At 36.2% G+C, this 20,750-nt stretch overlaps 1 protein-coding gene across 2 annotated transcripts; it reads right to left on the reverse strand.

Moving 5' to 3' along the window:
• Positions 1-11,147: 11,147 nt before the first annotated feature.
• On the reverse strand, positions 11,148-20,356 carry LOC112709075 (uncharacterized). Of its 2 annotated transcripts, XM_025760984.3 has the most exons (15): positions 19,622-20,356; positions 19,389-19,523; positions 18,715-18,865; positions 18,224-18,291; positions 17,865-17,924; positions 17,654-17,779; positions 17,449-17,577; positions 16,497-17,144; positions 14,897-15,089; positions 14,592-14,785; positions 13,766-13,867; positions 12,574-12,713; positions 11,989-12,267; positions 11,851-11,893; positions 11,148-11,813 (listed from the first exon to the last, which is right to left on the reverse strand). In XM_025760984.3, the coding sequence occupies exons 1-15, from the start codon at positions 19,820-19,822 to the stop codon at positions 11,760-11,762; spliced, it is 2,523 nt and encodes an 840-aa protein (XP_025616769.1). In that variant the 5' UTR covers positions 19,823-20,356; the 3' UTR covers positions 11,148-11,759. The 2 variants fall into 2 exon arrangements, with proteins under 2 accessions (XP_025616769.1, XP_025616763.1); XM_025760978.3 differs by having other exon boundaries at positions 11,148-11,893.
• Between the last annotated feature and the right edge of the window lie 394 nt (positions 20,357-20,750).

Consider the following 20,750-nt stretch of genomic DNA (forward strand, 5'->3'; position numbering starts at 1 on the left):
AAGTGACTATTGTTAATTTTCATCTTAAATTACGTTGCTGCCTGACATTCGCAGTTTGATATATCGTAAGGAAGTGACTATTGTCAGCGCGGTCTTCATCAGCTTGGTCGGCTGGATCATCAGCGACGTCATCATTGTCATCCTCGGAATCATCTTCGTCCTCGTCCTCATCATCATCCTCATCCTCATCATCATGGTTTCCATCACTCTCCGGATGGTTTACTAGATAGTCATCAGTGTCATCATCAACTCCCATATTACTCTCATGAATTAGACTCATCGGAATACGCCCCTGGTTTCGAGTCTGAGTAATTCCTCCCGCGGCTTCAGCACTCTTACTCGAATCAACAGACATTCTGGCTCCAGAATTTTCAGAGGAAGTGCGATCCTGAGGTCTCAAATCCAATGACCTCCTACGTTGAGTAACACCACCCGAACGTGCCCAGTGGTCGGCGGGGATGTCCGCATAGTTACCTGAATATGAGTGACCTACTCCTGAACTACCCATGAAACCAAGCAGCTGGGAGAACGATCCTTGCTCCACTGTCTCAAACTGTAGACCACCCCAATACTGCTGATGTATAGGTACTGACGGTGAAAGATAATCAGACGGTTGCGTGTGAGGAACATATGGAGCAAAATACTCAACATCTTGCTGTGCCTGTGGCGGTGGAGGCGACGGGTGGGGTGAAGGTGGATGTGGCTGTGGCGCTGGTTGTTCCTGTTGATTCTCTTGAATATCAACCGGGGGCTTTTCTGGATTCTCTTGTGCTACAAGGTCAGACAATTGCAAGTGAGCACCGAAAGCTCCTCGGTACCAATGCATGTAAGTGTCCAAGGAATAATATGGAGGACCCATTTCATCAACTAGAATGTGACTGTACCGGTTGGTCCACTGCATCACCCATTCAGAGTGCGTATTTGCCCAATCTTGATTTTTAGGCCCAGTTAGTACTTCACCATGTGATGCACCTAGATCCCGCGGCTGATTAGGGACACCCTGATTCAAGCCAAATTGCCTCCTGATTCTATCAGTTGCATGCCACTCGACGCATTCGAATGATATAAGCGGCACCCTGGCACTCCAAATAACAGAATTATGACGGATATCTAAGGGAATCATGTCTGGACCAACGTGTCCAATGCCATAAGCCTGCCAAACAAACTGGACACACCGACAGTATCAGATGATTAAACAACTATAAATTCATTGACAAAACAAATGCATGAAATATTTTTTAATGACATACATGTCCTTCTTGCATATCATCTAACAACCTCCTATAGTGGAGAACGGAATGATACCGGTAACCATAGTTTTCACGCTCCCAGTTTTGCCACCTGCATTAAGACAAATTCTTAATTAACTTGTTTTCGTCAATTCATATATCAATTCATACCGCTTCTGTCAAGTCATACAACAATTCATTAACTATTCTAGTGCTTGTGTCAATTCATACATCAATTCATTTTACCTATTTGCAATCGGAAATAATCGGGGGTTGCCAGGAATCGGCGCAAGAAACGGTAACCGGATCCAAGCCCATGTAAGCAAAAGTGTCAAAGGACCGTCCATCTCCTTGCAGTCGACGCGAGTTGCCCTACACAATGATCTATACAGGTGCGCAAGGCATGTCGAACCCCAACTAAACTGTATGATCCCCGAGAAGTTACGGAGCAACGGCAGAAATTTCCAGTGCACCGCTACACCAGACTTATCTCCAAACAAAATAGTACCAAACAACAACATTATGTGGCACTTTACATACATCTGAATGTGAAAATCATCAGTCAACACTATGCGTTCTTTCAAACGCCTAAACCAAGTCAACTTTATAAAACTTCCTCTACATTCTTTTATCGTCGGCGCAACTCCAAAATGGTGCAAGCACTCAGCTTCCATCGCCTCAAAAGAACTCATGGTTGGTCCTGTAACCGGAAAACCATTTGTCGGGAGACCGAGAATCATTGCCATATCCTCCAATGTCACCGCACACTCACCAACTGGAAAATGAAATGGGTGCGTCTCAGGACGCCATCTCTCAATCAGAGCATTAATCATTGCTGACTGACACTGAATTACCCCAATTTGAGAAATATAATAGAAACCCGTCTCCCGTAAGTGAGCCTCAACAATTTGATTGTACGGATCGGGCGGCTTCAAATGATCACAAACCAACAAGCGTGAACCCTACAAAATCACAGTTCCTTTATGAATTCCAGCATAATAAGTATATTAACAATAACATAATTTCTCTTACATGTCCCTCCTTACAATAATATAATCTGCCTATCAAACATACATACATTTGTAAACATACAAATTAATAAACATGCCTAATTATTTGTCTAAATTATACTCAGTTAATAATAATAATAATAATAATAATAATAATAATAATAATAATAATAATAATTAACATTACCTATGGACAATATCGATAATAATAATAGTAATATCGTTAATAATAATAATAATCATGCTAATAATTAATTACATTTATTCACGGATAATAATAATAATAATAATAATAATAATAATAATAATAATAATAATAATAACAACAATAAACCGATAATAATAATAATAACAACAATTATAGTAAAAACAATAATAACAATAATAATAATAATAATAATAATAATAATAAAATTTTTCATTAACCTCCACGAATAATAATAATAATAATAATAATAATAATAATAATAATAATAATATAAAAATAATAAAATTTTTTGTTACTGTTACTCCACGGATAATAATAATAATAATAATAATAATAATAATAATAATAATAATAATAATAATAATAAAAGAAATTAAATTTTAAATTTTAAATTTATATACAGATCTTCATTTCATTTTAATATATTATTCAATAAATTCAAATCAAATAAAAAACCTAACATTTATTATCTATTGTGAAAGCTTTAAAGGGATAAACACTAACTAACTAATTAACTCAAGTTTAATTTCTATGTCTAATATCTAACAGTAATCATAACCATATCATACATATATATCATTAACAGTAACCATATACATATATATATTATTAATCTCTACTTAGTGCTATAATAATATATATTGTTATTAAAAATAGTAAAATTTTATCACTATTATTATTTAATTATTAAATTAAAATATTAAAAATAGAAACTTACATAATTAGGATGTCCAAGATAATTAGCAATATGAAGCTCTGGTTGATTTACATCTTTGATTTTTCTTCTCTTGGGCATTTTTTCAAATTTTTCTGGTGTTTTTAGTGGTCCAACAATGGTGGTGGGGTTGGAAAACACAGAGAAAAAGAGATGAGAGTGGTGGGGAACAAAGAGAGAGAAGAAGAAATGAGGGTGAAAGGGACAACTGAAGTTATGAAGCTGGGATATTAACTTGCTTCCTTTCAACCAAACCGAAGGAGGAATGGCTTGCATGCACGCCACCTGACATGGAGACCTCAAATCGGTCCCAGGGATTTGCTTCCCTCCGATTACAAGAAATCGGTCCATCCGATTTTGGAGTCCTAAATCGGTCCGTCCGATTTCAGTTATGCCGCCGTCATAACTCGGTGATACACCTAATTCTCCCATAAGCCTGTTATACACAATCGTTACTTCCATATTAAAATTAAAAATCTCAAAAGAAAACACATGGAGAATTAAAAAAATAAAAATAATTTCGTGATACATCAAGGAAAGGATACCTGACCGGTACAGAGTTATTTGCTTTTCAAAGAAGAACAAACAAGAAAACAAATTATTGAGCAATGAAAACCTTGCTATTGGTGCGCTTATTCCAACTGAAGATCCGAATTTAAATCTGCTTTTGCAACTTAAAGTATTCAAGAGATTTATGAAAGACAATAGGTGAGTTGATCAATTGATTTTAATTATTTTATTATTTTTATGTGAATTATTATTTTTATTGTTATATATATTATTTTTTTTAAAAAGAATTGCATTGGAAGTCAATTTTTCAACATCTATATTTTATAGAATGCAGAGATAAAATTTTTTATTTTTTGATGGTCCATAAATATATGTATAAAAATAATACCATAATAACAGACAAAAAAAATTAAGTGATAAGTTGATTTTTTTTATTATCTCAAGAAAAAAAGACTTACATCTCAAGAAAGAAAATCTATATTTGGAGAATTGGGTGATTACTACGACGATTAGTTCTCTCAATATAAGTCTTTTTTTTTGAGATATAGGTCCTCTTTCTTGAGATAATAAAAAAGCTAATCTGACACTTTATTTCAAATTTTTTTTTGTGAGATATAGGTCCTCTTTCTTGGGATAATAAAAAAGCTAATCTGACACTTTATTTCTCTCTTCTGTTGTTATGGTGTTATTTTTATACAAATATTTATGGGTCATCAAAAATTAAAATATTTTGTCCCTGTATTCCATAAAACATGAACGTTGGAGAATGGTGTCACAGAAAATTTTAGAAGGTTAGATTTAACAGTGTTTGTATAGTTTTTTGGAGTGTTTGAGAATACTCTAGATGGTTCCGGAACGTTCTAGAATGTCCTAGAAGGTTCCGGAATACTCTAGAAGGTTTTAGAAGGCTCTGGAAGGTCATAGAGTATTCTAGAAGAGTATAGATGTATATAGAAGTATAAAGAGTGGTATGGAATAATCTAGAAACATTTAGAGAGTTGTGGTAGGATAGATATTTGTAAAGAAGGTTCTGGATGATTAATCTGGACCGTTGATTAGATTTAATCATAACCATCCATTGAGGAGGTGGATGGCTATAAATAGGGGTGAGAGTTAGAGTTTGGGTGTGTGAATCATTTGTAACCACACTTGAGCAATAAAGTGTTCTTCCACCAAAGCTTCCTTTCTCTTGTGTTCTCTTGTATTCTTAGCTTTCTTGCTAAGTATTGAGGGTTAGGCTGACTTGGTCTTAGCTCAAGAGGTTGAGTAAGTCCGAGTGCCGGCACGGTAGCGTTGGAGTGTGTCCAAGGCCGTGACAATTTGGTATGAGAGCAAGGTTCGAGAGGGAGCACAAGTGATTTGTGGGTATGGCTTCTAGTATCACCATGGAGAATATTGAGTCTCAAAGGGGAAGGAATGCTATTCCTTCTCAATGGGGAGGCAAGAAGGTCCGTTCTTCAAGTGAGCCTAGAGGTAAGGACTCTAACTTCTTAGAAGAAAGAGTTTCTATGTTAGAAAATGTTCTATCCTCTATGGATGAGCGCTTCCAAAGGATAGAACATGACAAGGAAACCCTCGAGGCTCACGTGTTGGGAGAATTAGATGCTTTCAAAGAAAGTATGCTCCAAATTGAAGAGAAGCTTGAGAATTCCTTGAAGCTATTTGAGGAAGTTCGAGTTTGGTTCGAGGAGGCAAAATCTCGACCAACCATTATAAGGGAGATGACAAAGATTGATCTCCCCAAGCCAAAGGAGTTCAAGGGCGTAAGGGACGCTCACGAGGTGGAGAACTTCCTATGGCAAATGGAGAGTTACTTCGAAGGCCAAGGGGTGGTCGAAGAAGCAATAAAGGTACGCACTGCAGCTTTCTACCTTTCTGATAATGCTACTTTGTGGTGGAGGAGAAAGTGCGTAGATATGGAAAAGGGTACTTGCAACATAGCCACATGGGAAGATTTCAAAAGGGAATTGAAAAGACAATTCTTCCCTGAGAATGTGGTTTATGAAGCAAGGAAGAAGTTGAGGGAGTTGAAGCACAAGAGTACGATTAGCGACTACGTAAAGGAGTTTACTACTCTCACGCTTCAAATCCCCAACTTAGCATCAGAGGATGCATTGTTCTTCTTCATTGATGGACTCCAACCTTGGGCAAAGCAAGAACTACAAAGAAGAAATGTTAAGGATGTCGATGAGGCCATCGTGGTGGCCGAATCACTTACTGAGTATCATAGGGGAGACTCTAAACCCAAGTCTTCCTCCAAGCCTAGTTTTGCTAAAGGTGGGGGAGACAAGGGGAAGAGTTTCTCAACCAAGAAGGAAGGAAAATACTCTTCAAAGAAAGAGTACGAAGAAAAGAAGAAGGCTTTCGTGCCCAAAGGAGGATGCTTCGTGTGCAAGGGACCACACCAAATGAAGGATTGTCCCAAGCTAGGGACTTTGGCATCTATCGCTGAGGAACGAGAAGCTCAAACTCAAGTAACTGAGTGTGTTGGATCTATCCAACACATAAATGCTGTGAAGGCCAAAGAGGCAAGCACTGCAGAAAAGAAAGGCTTGATGTATGTCAAAGCCTTTATCAATGAAAAACCCGTCATGGCTATGATCGACACTGGTGCTACACACAACTTCATCACGCCTGATGAAGCAAAGAGGCTTGGGTTGAAGATCACCGAAAAGAATGGCTGGTTCAAACCCGTGAATACCAAGGGTGAACCCCTTAAGGGAGTAGCAAAAGGGGTTGAGATGACTCTTGGTTCTTGGAAGGGCCTTGTGGATTTCTCAGTAGCACCCATGGACGATTTTAAAATAGTCATCAGGCTCGATTTGCAAAGGAAGGCAAATATAATACCTATGCCATACTACAATATAGTATGCGTCATGGAGAAAGGGTCTCCATGCATGGTCCCTACAATCTCAAAGGTGGGAGGAATCCCGATGCTCTCGACCATGCAACTCAAGAAAGGTTTCAAGAAGGAGGAGATGATGTCTTTGGCTTTACTACAAGAGGAGTCAACAGCCAAAGGAGAAGATGTTCCCTATAAAATCAAGGAAGTCCTTGAAGAAAATAAGGATGTGATACCTCTCGAGTTGCCAAAGCAGTTACCACCTAGAAGAAAGATGGATGACAACATTGAATTGGAGTTAGGAGCAAAACCGCCTATCTCAAAACCATACAGGATGGGGGCCATTTCTATGGTTGAAGGAGATATTGTGCATACCATCAAGGAAGGGTTGCATCACGATCCATTAGCCAAGAAGTTGGTGGAGTTGGCTAGAGAAGGTAAGACCAAAAGATTTTGGTTAGAAAACGACCTTCTCTACACAAAAGGGAGAAGACTATACGTTCCTAAATGGGAAAATCTAAGAAGGAATTTGGTAAGAGAATGCCACGATACCAAGTGGGCTGGTCGCCAAGGTCAGCGAAGGACCTTAGCACTCATTGAATCTTCTTATTATTGGCCTCAAATGAGAGATGAAGTGGAGAGCTATGTGAAGACTTGTCTTGTGTGCCAACAAGATAAGATTGAAAACAAGACACCAAGCGGGTTGTTGGAACCTCTGCCTCCATCAGAGCGACCGTGGGAAAGTGTCTCTCTAAATTTCATCTCTACCTTACCGAAGTCCGAGGGGTTTGGATCTATTCTCGTGGTAGTGGATCGATTTTCGAAGTATGCTACCTTTATACCTGCCCCTACTGACTGCACTGCAGAGGAAGCAGCACGACTATTCTTCAAGAATGTGGTGAAGTACTGGGGATTGCCTAAGAGCATCATTAGTGATCGAGATCCACGCTTCACAGGACGACTATGGACAGAGCTGTTCAAACTCCTTGGGTCGGAGCTTCATTTCTCAACAAGCTTCCATCCTCAAACCGATGGGCAGACTGAGAGAGTGAATGCCTTACTTGAGTGTTACTTGAGGCATTTTGTAAGCGCTAATCAGAAGGATTGGACAAAACTCCTAGACATTGCTCAATTCTCATACAATCTGCAAAGGAGTGAGTCTACAGGGAAGAGCTCATTCGAGATTGTGATTGGACAACAGCCGCTTACACCTCACTCTCTTTCTTCCTCTTACTCAGGGAAGAGCCCTGGAGCTTATCATATGATTAAGTCATGGGAAGAACAAGCATATGTCACTCATTCTTACCTCGACAAAGCTGCCAAGAGGATGAAGAAATGGGCAGATAAGAAGAGGAGGCATGCAAGCTATCAAGTGGGAGACAAGGTAATGATCAAACTTCTTCCACAACAATTCAAAGCCTTTCGCAAGGTTCATAAGGGCTTAATCCGCAAATACGAAGGGCCATTTGAGATCATTGGACGTGTTGGGGAGGTTGCTTACAAAGTACAACTTCCTCCCTCTATGAAGATTCACCCGATATTCCATGTGAGTATGCTTAAACCATATCATGGAGACCAAGACGAACCGAGTAGAGGTGACTCAAGTCGCGCTCCGCCTGTGGTAATTAGATCATTTGATAAAGAAATCGAAGAGATCTTAGCTAATCGCATCGTGCGACGAAGAGGGGCGCCACCAAGTATCCAATACTTGATCAAGTGGAAAGGGCTCCCGATAACCGAAGCTAGCTGGGAAACTCGCGAAGATCTGTGGCAATTCCAAGAACACCTAGAGCACTATCATGAACAAAACGCGACGAGGACGTCTGCGCATTAGGTGGGGGAGAATGTCACAGAAAATTTTAGAAGGTTAGATTTAACAGTGTTTGTATAGTTTTCTGGAGTGTTTGAGAATACTCTAGATGGTTCCGGAACGTTCTAGAATGTCCTAGAAGGTTCCGGAATACTCTAGAAGGTTTTAGAAGGCTCTGGAAGGTCATAGAGTATTCTAGAAGAGTATAGATGTATATAGAAGTATAAAGAATGGTATGGAATAATCTAGAAACATTTAGAGAGTTGTGGTAGGATAGATATTTGTAAAGAAGGTTCTGGATGATTAATCTGGACCGTTGATTAGATTTAATCATAACCATCCATTAAGGAGGTGGATGGCTATAAATAGGGGTGAGAGTTAGAGTTTGGGTGTGTGTGAATCATTTGTAACCACACTTGAGCAATAAAGTGTTCTTCCACCAAAGCTTCCTTTCTCTTGTGTTCTCTTGTATTCTTAGCTTTCTTGCTAAGTATTGAGGGTTAGGCTGACTTGGTCTTAGCTCAAGAGGTTGAGTAAGTCCGAGTGCCGGCACGGTAGCGTTGGAGTGTGTCCAAGGCCGTAACAATGGACTCCTAATGTAATTCTTTTCTACCAAACAATATATGTAACAATAAAAATAATAATTTATATAAAATAATAAAATAATTAAAATCAATTGATCAACTTACTTATTTTCTCCCATAAATATCTTGAATAATTTAAGCTCCAAAGACAGATTTAAACTCAGATTATCGCTTGAAATAAGAGTACCAATAGAACAATTTTCATTCTTCACTAGTTTGTTTTTCACTTGTTCCTTCTGTTTCAACCGGTGAGGTATCCTTTTTCTTGAGGTATCACAGTATTGTTTTTATTTTGTAATCCTTCATATATAATTTCTTTTCTCTCTTGTAAATAAGTAAGGAGGCTTGTTACACATATAAGTTTTTTTGGTTTACAAGTCTTACAAGTTGGCACAAACTCAACAAAACACACGTATTATATTCCCACATTCAAAAGTAAATAAACGCACATTATTTAACTACTTCCTGTTTCCAAAGCGCGCTACTCACCATGCATTATGAACGACTCTTCTTCTTCCTCCATGAAAAAGAGTTTCTTGCCAAATTTGAAGATAATGGAACTTCAGAAATACACCCAAAGGATTACAGAAATACACCCAAAATTCGTTGAAGTATACCTTATGCATAATTCAGAACTCTTTCTCTTTCTCCTCCTCATTTTCTTCTTCAAAAATGATTTCAGATCTTGATGTCAAAAACCAATGGAAATCGAGAATAATAAAAAAAGAAAACAGAGAGAAAAACACGGTAAATGAAGAAGGAGAAAGAGAAGGTAAGAAACGAAAGAAAAAAAGAAGAAGAGGAAGAAAAACGTATAGCAAGAAAAAGAAGAAGATGCAGTGAAAACGTGTGATTCGAAGCATGTTGATATAAATGACTATAAATAATTTGTATAAAAAAAATGCATGTATGTGGAGAATTATTCACAAGTTGAAGTATTTGTACAATTTTTTAAATATCTTTTTAAGTTAGTCTCAATCTTCTTTATGAAACACAAAATTGGTAAAAGTTGATTCATAACATTTATAGATAAATATTCTACATTCTTTCTAATTAACAGTGTCCAGGTAGTATTCCAAACCAGTTACAAAAAAAGGGATGATAATTTTAAAGGATTTGTAAAACAAATTTGCTGCACAGAAAAATTATTACTGTGCATGTCACTTTAATCATTTTTACTTTTCTTTCGATATTTATTTGTAGTGCATCAAAGACCGAAATATCATTATTTTTTTTTTCATATTAATTTTAATTTTGTCTTTATATTTTAATTTTTGATTCATATTTTTTTTAAAATAATAATATTATATTAATAAATTAAAATTAAAAACTAACCACAGCATAGTATTAGTATTACATTAGCATCAATTAATCATTTGTATAAATATAATCAATATTTCTTTAAATACAATTTAACTAAATAAAAGAAACACAAAAATAAAGTGATTGAAAAAAAATTACCTCTACAACTGCAAAACCAAAACTAATATAAAAAGCGAGTACGGCTGCAAAGCACACTGCAGATGGAGCCGATGCGACCGGGTTGGAGACAAGCAGAGGCCGGATCGACGAAGATGAAGACGAGCTTGGTGAAGCACACCGGGGCAGCACACAGACGAGCAGAGGAGCTGGAAACGAGGCAGTGACCGTGGAATGACAGTGAGTGAGTTAGAAAGGTGAGGTAAAATAACTTGATGAACGAAGTTAGTGTGTTGCACTTTGGAAGGATTGGAAAGCTTAAAAAGTCCTTCAATTTTTCCTCCGCTTCTCTCAAATCAAAGATGCTCTTTATTACTCTTTTACCTTTTCACTGAAGCTACTGATACAATGACATTGCAGATTTTTCCTTTCCTCGTTTATTTTCCTCTGCTTCTCTCAAATCAAAGATGGTCTTCATTGCTCTTTTTCTTTCTCTTGAAGTTACTGGTACAATGACGTTGTCCGCAGATCTGCACGATCAGAGATTTTTCCGATTTTTAAAAAATAGGCTAAACAATGGCGTTTTGGAATGAATTAATAAAAAAACAAAACAAAAACAGGGCCCAAAATTTATATTATTAATAAAAAACCTTAAATTTCTAAATTGAAAAATTGAATGGTGAGGGAAGTAGAAGTGAAGGAAAGGGAGAGGTTCTTCTTCAGTGACGTATCGGCCATTAAAGACAATGAGCATGTAATTGATGAGTAAAATAAAGAGCAGTTATCAGTTAAAGAAGAAGTGTTGCTCACACCACTAAACTTTTGCTGCTACTTTTACCGCTGCCGTGAATGGCTTAGTGGCAAATTAGGATTAATAATGTTTGGTATTTGAGTTATGCTAGGTAACTAATGACTTTTTTAAACAACATAAACACCGGTTCCTAAATTATAAATCTAACATTGAAAACTAAAATGAAAAAAAAAGTTAGCACTACTCCAACTAAATTTTTTGCCTCTATATTATTCACCTTTCAGCGTACAAACTTTTAGGACTCCTTTCTCTAATTTGAATATTACAACCACTTAAGTATTAAATATCAAACAAAATTGGTATCTTCCCGCTAACAATCACCAACACACACTTTCTTTTCAAGAAGATTAACCTGCATCATTTCTTCTCCAACTCCTAAAGATTGGGCGGGAAGTGGAGAAAAGCAATCCCTTGAGGTCTTTAATGTGAAGTAGGGGCCCATGCATCTCTCAATTCGTTAACGCAGTATCGAAGAAAGCCGAAGTTAAATTTATCTCCTCCTCTTCCTCCCTTTTCCTAGTTGTCCAGATTTGAAAGCATGTTCTTGTTCTTGAAGGAATGCCTTAGCTCTACCATACTTCTCAGTTCTTTCTTTTTCTTGTAAGGACCTTTCTTTATCCTTCACCTCAAGCAAGAAATAATTGTCTTTACGCAATTCACGAGCAGCTCCTTTTGCTTCACGCTTCAACTGTCTCTTCAACTTTCTCATTTCGGCTCGTTCACGGTCTGGATCATAATCTCTACCCTTGACGTAACTGCAGAATAAATATGACAATTGAGTGTTTAATTCGAGTTCCCTGCAAACAAACCAAATCAACATTTTGAATGTGCGAAAAAGAGGTCAACTTACTTCTCCTCAAACTTGGGATTCAATAATTTGATTGGTACTGGCTTTTGTTTTCGCATTTGAAGTGGTCTCCTCAAAGTGTGATGTTTATCTATGTTCGCCTTAATTAGCTCAGTCACATCTTTAATTTTCTCTGTTAATGCATTTGGCATATTTTTCTGTTCTGATATCTCAAATAGAATCCTCAAAATTGGTAAAAATATTTCAGGAAACGAGCTTAAGCCTTCATAGACTTCGACATATCCTTGTAGAGTTTCGATAACGGCAACTAACACACTAGCCCTGTAATCATTGAAAACCAAATTAGCAAGGATAAATGAAGATACACACCAGGACTACAACCAAAACTCAAGACTATATAGCCACTAAGTGTAAACATAGAGATATAACTGGCAACTTTTAGGAAGATCGATATGATTGCATTATCTTCATAAAAAAAATTCCCAACTCCTCTACAAGCTTTACCCCCAAAACCCCCTTGAAAAGGAATAAATAAAGAACCCTTTAAAGTCCGAGGGACTCGGCATTAAAAAGATATATCTTGATAACAATGTGCATCTTTTTGAGTGTGAATAAATTATTGATTACCTGAAATTATCAGAAGAATAAATAGAAGAGTCCTCCGGCATGTCCATTATGTGGAAAAAGTTCAGAGGACTGATCTCATTTACGGTTTCACATATGCACAGCACAGGCTTGAGAGCTTTCAGTTCCATAAGTTGATAGGCCTAGCATAAAACAAATAGCATGCTTACTTCAATGTTCAACCAGGAAAATGTAGCACCAACATGGCAACATAACGCATATAGCACTACATAGCCGATAATGTACACCAAAAATCACGATCTAATGGATCTACTACTGCACAAACCTCAAGCCTATATATGAAGTCTTCTTGCATGATAAGCAATACACTCAATTGATCAGTAGCACAAATGCAAGATCAATATAAATATCTGTTAACGTTGGGACTGATTGCACTGAAATATCCACTAAATGTTGAAGTATATAGTGCATCAACATTCTTATTTTTGTAAACAACATTAAAAGAGTATCATACATGAAAATGCTAATTAACCCAATAATCTGAAATACTCATCCTATGAAAGCAACTCTTTAGTTTAGAACAATGTGAATTTTGGACATTGATTTACCTTATTTTAGTTACGGAAAAAATGGTGAAAATTTTCAAGTGCAAGATTCTTGCTGAAAAACTGTCTGGGGGTAGAATAATCAGCATCTAACATGCACTTTGCTCTGTAAGGGATTTGATCTTAGTCATAATCATGGATTTACATTATAACTAAGATCAGATCTCTTCATTTTTTAGAGGATTTGATTGAAATTAAAATGCTTTGGTGTGTTATAAATGCAAACTATCATAAAGCTGTTATTTAACTCCTCCCAAGTTCATATCATGTAGCAGTAGCATATGTTCTGATAAAAACATGTATAGAAATTAATTATATATGTATAGTTTCCATGCATGATTTAGGGGAGCACTAATCAAAAGTACAAGAAATTACAGAATTTTTCTCTAAACAAAACAATAGTTTTATACTTGGAATTACCAGAAAATAATTTTCATAAAGCTAACACAAGTTTTTTCGATGAAAAAGCTAACACAAATTAATAGGCCAGATGTATACGAAATATCTTTCTTTCCATGTCCCTGCTCCTTTTTCTTTTGCCTCCTAATGGTTTCTATTTAGTGAAATTTCCATTACAAATATAGCCAAACCGAAAGGAAACTTCTTCATTATCCATTAAGAAGTCATACCTGAGAATCTGCATGCGAAATATTACTCTCAGCCGCTGCAATCAGCGCAGCTTGGAGGAACATTATTGCTTCAGGACAGAACTTTCTTGACTGTCTAAATACCTATATTCACGGTAAGTATATTATAAGCAAGCAGCAAATGCAATCATTCAAAAACAAAGAAACTTGACATACAGAAGTGCAATATATATCATGCTTGCAACAAAAGATGTCCAAAGCAAAGTTTCTAAATCATACCACATGCTAGCTAAATATGAACTTTTCTCATCTCATGGTGCATAGGATGAGACGGTAAGGCAGAGGTAGGTTGAAAGGAATTGGTATTAATAGTGATAATGGTATAGAACTCTAGGAGACAAGTCCTGACTAGAATGATCGAGTGAAAGAAAAACTGCAGAATCGGACAAGTTTGGTATATTTGGTGACTGCTTGGCAAAATCTAGGATTTTGGAGTATGTCCTACTGACTAGTTTTGATGGTTTTAGGCAAAAGAAGAAAGATACACAAACCAATGGCGCATTGGGGCTATCTGCCAATATATTTGTATATATCTCAGCACATGATTTTTAGTAAGTGTTTTGCTGTCATGTAAGTTAAGTGATTAAAACAAATTACCAAGAAAAGAAATTATTAGAAAAATTATCCCTTTATGACAGTTTTTTCCTTTTGTTAGCTCATTTTTATTATTATTATTATTATTATTATCATCATGAAGACACATCAAGTTGTCAACATTGCAACAAAACAACTTTTATGATACTAATCAAGCATAGAATAAACTGCACGCCTTAAGTTAGTGTATAGAAATATCCCAAGCAGTACTTACAGAGAGAAGCATTGAGCATAAGAAAGAGCCAATGGCAATATCCTGACCAGATACTATTCGGCAACGCATGAGATACTCACACATCAATAGAATCGCAGGGGTCATAACTGGATGCCTAAAGTCAGAGCATGGAAATATCATGGACCACAATCGCAAGAGAAATAATGTCTTTGTAGAAGGCCAGCTGCTGCTTTCTGCAACAAGAATGGTACTCTTCAAACCGTGTAAAACAGGCATACAACTGTATAGCTCCCGATAAAAGGTAATGGAGAAAATGATCTTATTCAATTGAATTTCATTCTTACCTGGATTCTTGATGCTCTCAACAAACTGCTTTCTAATACTCTCTATTCTGCGACGAGCACATATTGCAGCAAAGTACGGGATCTCCATACTCATCTCTATCAATGGTTTCCCTAGCATATTGAGTAACCCAACATTCAAAGGTTTCTTGTTTGCCATAACAGCAAAATACTGCAATAATACCCCATAAAATACCTGAAAAGGGAAGACCTAGGATTATTTCCAACTATATAGTTTGACAAATAATAATCATCAAGCACAACTCTTGATAAATGATATAGATGAAGTCGCAACCTATCACCAAAAGAAAAGGAGTATCTGTCAGGGAAATGTTGCCATAATTTTATTTCCCATATTGTGCAAACAAAGTTGAGCAAACATCTTTGATGCAGCAGTTAAAGGAGGGAAAAATTAGTTAGTTTCCAAGCTAGATAATTATTTATTTATCGGATAAAAGAAGAATTTCAAAAGATGAGTAGAAGGATAATAAAAAATTGGGGATAAGAGTTCCCCTATGAAAAGCAAAACATGTAGGGTTGGATACGAGTTCCCCTATGTAATGGCAATACACTTTTGTAACCGTGAGTTTTCTTTTAATCTTTTTAATTTTTTTTTTTCATATCCACAGATATATATCGACTGGATTGGAGATGAACCAACTGGGTTGAGCACAAGCGAACCAGTTCGTAAACTGAACTGCGTACGTGTAAGCCTTCAAAAACAATTCCAAGATGGCTAGTTTTTGGAATTAAATCTGGTACATTCATGTTATTCTCCTTTCACATGGTCCTCAACTAATGAGCTATAGTTGAGTTTGTATTTATCGTGTCATATATATGTATATCTTCCGTTTGTTTAGTCTCATATTATAATATTATATACTTTATAATAATTTTAATATTTTAATTTAATAAATTATATTAATGCCTAATAAATTTAGTGTTTAATTAAATAAATCAAATTAATACCTAAACCATACTAATCTATATTGAATGCTACATATCCAATCCCAATGCAGCTTGAACGTGGACCAGCGTAACATGTGGTATTTTCTCAAAGGCACAACCATATCCCCTTGGGAAACAATGTCGCAACAATATCAATAGCAATTAATGCATAACATGGTATTTTCTCAAGCTTGGTTAATAGCTTTCAAGAACAAAATTAAATTATTGCATGATACAACATATGCATAGGGATATGATGTAAAACACTGTATCAAACTATATTAGCTAGCTAATTTTACTTTTATCAAAGCATTAGTTTGATTCAAACTGATGATTAAGGATTCCTACAATAATGAAAGAGTATATATGTCCGGTCTAAGCAGTAACTACCAGCAAAAGCATAACATAAATGTAGTAGCATATCAACTACATTTACTCAACAAATGAAGTGTGAACTGATACTAGTAATATTAATACATATGACATATAATAGCAATATACAATTTTAATTAAATGTTAATATCAGATCAATGAGAAAATGCTTTTAGCCAACAAAGTTTCAGAGACAACATCATTAGTGGAACATCACATGTATAAATGCAAAGATATTATCTAGAACTAAAGAGAAGTTGATCAAAGTGAAGGAATTTCATACTTGCATTTTCTTGCGATTTTCCACTGCAAGTGTGATTGGATTGCTTTTCCGAATCCGGTTAATTACTAGGATGGTATCAGAAATAGAGCAATTATCCAGCAGGGAATATAATTCTTCAATGTTCTTGGGAGCTTCAATTATATAAGGTAACTCTTTTGACGGTTTTCCTCCAACATATATTTTTTTGGCTTGTAAAGGATCCTTCATGTCTTTCTTTGAACTCATATCCACAACATTTTTCCCATCAACTTCTTCTGAAGTTCTTTCTTTGCTTTCTTCCTCGTTATCTTCATCTTCCAGATCTATTCCAATATTATCATCATCACTCTGCTCCCAATCTTTTAAAGAAAGATCCTTCTCATGATCATCAAGATCCTCATCAGATCCCTCATCCGCACCTTCAGAGCTTCCTAAGTCATCAGAATATTCACCATCACTCTCTTCGCTGTCAGAATCTTCCTCATCTTTTCTTTCAAGAATCTCATCAATCCAACCCTTCTTAGCCATAGTTTCTTCATTTGGAGAGAAGGAATCACCAAGATCATCACCAGATAGAGATCTTGGATTTTGCTTAGATGCCTTTTCTGAATCTTCATTGTCTTCATCACTTGAATCTTCAGAAGCAAGCATCCTTTTCTGCCGCTCTTCCTGAAAGGAAGAACAAAGGGACTCGTTAGTTTTGTATCGAAACTGAGGATGAACACTAGCCCATTAGTTAATTATCCAAAGCCAAGCCTAGCTTCTCATTTAGGTATGGCATGCTTGGAGGTCTGACAGGAACTCAAAAATACCAAACAAAATTCATGATTGATATTTATAAATTCAGTTATTCAACCAAGGACAAAACTCTGTTTTCTTGAACAATTACATAAAAACTCGTTATATCATATTATCATGTAAGCAATTTTATTCAAAGCACAATAACAAATACTTAAAAATCAAGTAATCGTACCTCCATTTCCTCTAAATGTTCTCTTTCTTCTTGAGCTATCTCTTCTGGTGTCTTTATCCTATTTGAAGGACGAGCACGCATCTCCAGTCCCATTTGTTTGACAAGCATGTCATACTCATCCGGTTTTTCCTGCCACAAAGAAAAAGAAGTTAAAATAAGAGATAGTTACTAAGGCCTAAAGAAGACTCTCCTGTGTTAAAAGTACCTGCTGAGAATTACTATTCGGTTTCCTTAGAGAAACTAATGCTTGAGATTGAGACAAAGAAGTGAACTTCCTATCTAATTCGTCAAGCAATTCTTCTTTTTCTTCCTTTTCTTTGGCTTTTTCAGCCTGCAAAATATTAAAGAGTGAAAGAATAAGTGTACATATATATTAGGAAAACAAACACAAGAGGCTGAATAAAAAAATTCCACACCTTAAAATATTTGCTTTTTGCAATAATTTCCTTCATAACCTCTGCATGAGTTTTCTTCTTCTGCAGAAGATGTCACCATTAACAAACAATTTCATAATATAGTGATAATGGTAAAGAAGTTGGCGAGGAATAGAAATCAAAATCACAATGAATAATGTCAGATCATGAAGTTGATACATTCTCCTTTTGTATGCATCAACCATTACAACAACATACAATAATATAGAAATAAAAGAAAGAGGGGGGGTGTTCAAATATACTTATATTTATACTAGAAGGAGTCACCCAAAAAAAAAATTATATATATATATATATATATATATATATATATATATATATATACTTATAAGGCATCTTACATTTGCTTCACCTTCAGCCACACTTGTCTCCGTTGGAATCTGCATATGCAGCCCCAAAGCTGATTTTCCTGTCAAAACAATATACAACATGACCACCCCAAGATGATGGAATAACATATAGTAAAGAATATTTGATAAATTAATTATATAGCAGAAAGCTGTAATGATAGTACAAAAAGTCACAACTTCAGCAAAAGAATTCAATAGGATTGAAGTAGCCAAAGATATGAAAAATAACATAATAGGAAGCTAGAAGTTAATATGCAGGAATTACATTGACGAAAGGTATCAAAATAGTAATACGGCCATCATCAGACACACAATAACATACATACACTTAACCTATTATCATGCAAAACAAAGTCATCCTAAGAAACCAAATCAAAAGCAAGAGAACAAATAGAGCACAAACTCCACTGCTTGTCATTATCAACATCCAAATAATTATAAGGTAAAAGACTCTTTTCTAAAACTACGTAAATGCTACGTACGTTTAGTTTCATAAGCTTCGTCACCATCATCGTCTGGAAGCATTTCATCTTCAAAATCATCTCTTTCCAAACCCAAAGTATTAGGTTCATCAAAATCATCCTCTTCATCCGACAGGTGATACTTGCTTTTCTTGCTTAGTTTCACGTTCAACTATGAAGATCCAAAGAACATGAATGAAGAAGCGTTAGAAAAGGAATGCTGGAGAACAGCAACACATTTAAGTTATAAGAAGATAACTTTACAAACTTCTAACTTATTTATAACATCTACAATCATAATTATCATAATTCATGCGTCGCAGAAACAAAGCTACAACCTTGGACATAAGTAGAAGTATATTGCCAATTTGCAAGAAACTGAATCATTTAGTTGGCAACAAAACTTTCTTGAATTTCAACAATCTCATCAATCTAGCTGTTTAAACATGTGATACTAGGATAAATTACACTGAACTCCCCTAAAATTAGGCAATAGTAGCTTCCATTATAAATCTATAACCTAACTAACTACCCTTGAAAATTAACAATGACATTCGAACTTAGATATCCCTCCCTGATTATGTAATGTACAATTGAACTCCACTGTAAATATGATACTGCCCTACCCTCTAGGGAATATGTAATATTAACATAAATGAAATCAGCACAGTCAACCCAAAAAAAATATAAGAAACCTGGCGTTCTCGCTGGGTTCTCAAGATAGCCTTGCCAAACTCATCAAGTGCTTTATCTCCCTCACCAATTCGCTTATCCTCAAACACCGAAGACTTAGTGCTCTGTTTGTACTCTTTTAGAAGTGTCTTCTTCCTCTGTAGAACCACTCAGCACCCAAAACAAACAGTCTTAACTAAACATATATAGAGTACAATAATACTGAAAACTATTCGCAATCGGTTCAAAAAGAAACCTTCTCGATGGCGAGGGAGCGAGCGAGGCCAATGCGGCGGGTGTCCCCCTTGCGCTTCTGTCCGAGGACGTCAAACTTCCTTCGAGACCAGATGGACTCAAAAGGGTTGTCGGCGCCCTTAGAAGATGCTTTCAATTTCATGGCTATTGCATCAGGACCGGAATTCTTGTTGCTCTTCTTGTTCTTCTTGGTCTTCCCCATGGTATGGCGATCGTCAAAGGGTTAGGGAAGTAAAAAAAAAAACAGTGTCCCCTTGGCCTTTTGTTTGTGTTCGTGTGCTGTGTAGCACTTGCACACTTGGGGAGCGTCAGTCGTCACCGAGAAGCAGGGCAGCACCGTAGGTCGTCAGTCGTCGGACGTCAATCGTAGGCCGTCATCATCGTCAGTCGAACGAGGAGCTGGGAGTGCGTCGTGCGTGCTGGGAGACTGGGAGTGGGAGAGAAGACGAGGTCAGGGGTCAGCCTGGGGACTGGGGACTGGGGACTGGGGGAGTGACTTAAGTGAGGCTGAATGGCTGAGGGAGGCAGGGAGCTTGAGGGCTGAGGCTGAACTGAATGGAGAATGACTGAATGGTCTTGGGGCCGGACCGGGCCGTCTGCACCGTTTTGATAGGTAATCCAATATCTGGTAAGAAAGGTCGAGTCGGCTACTCGAAGCAGAGAAGCAAGAACTCACTCGGCTCGAGAGGAAGTCTCGTTCCAAACTGCTCAACTTTTATAAATGGGGACAATAAACGTTAAAGTATAGTCTTTGGTGTATTTATTTAGGGCTGGGTTAATATGTGTTTCTAAAATATATATTAACATATTATTAATGAAATTTTTAATCTTCTAATAAATATATAAGAAATATATTGGAAATTTAAATTTTTTATATTATTTATAAAAAAATTTCAATTAAAAATCCTAGTTTAGTAAACTCTCTTTTTATTATTTATTCTTTTAATATTTTTAAATATTTACTTCAAAATATATGATAACACTACTGAACATTTTAGTTGTTTTACGTTCTTTTATAAGAACATCTCTGATCCATTCAAACTTAAGAATTAGTGAGTGGAACTATTAATTTTTTTTTAATCAATGAATAATTTTAGAGCATTTGTTAAATTTAAAAAATAAAAAAATAT

Source organism: Arachis hypogaea, chromosome 1, assembly GCF_003086295.3.
Source record: "Arachis hypogaea cultivar Tifrunner chromosome 1, arahy.Tifrunner.gnm2.J5K5, whole genome shotgun sequence".
Classification (NCBI taxonomy): domain Eukaryota; kingdom Viridiplantae; phylum Streptophyta; class Magnoliopsida; order Fabales; family Fabaceae; genus Arachis; species Arachis hypogaea.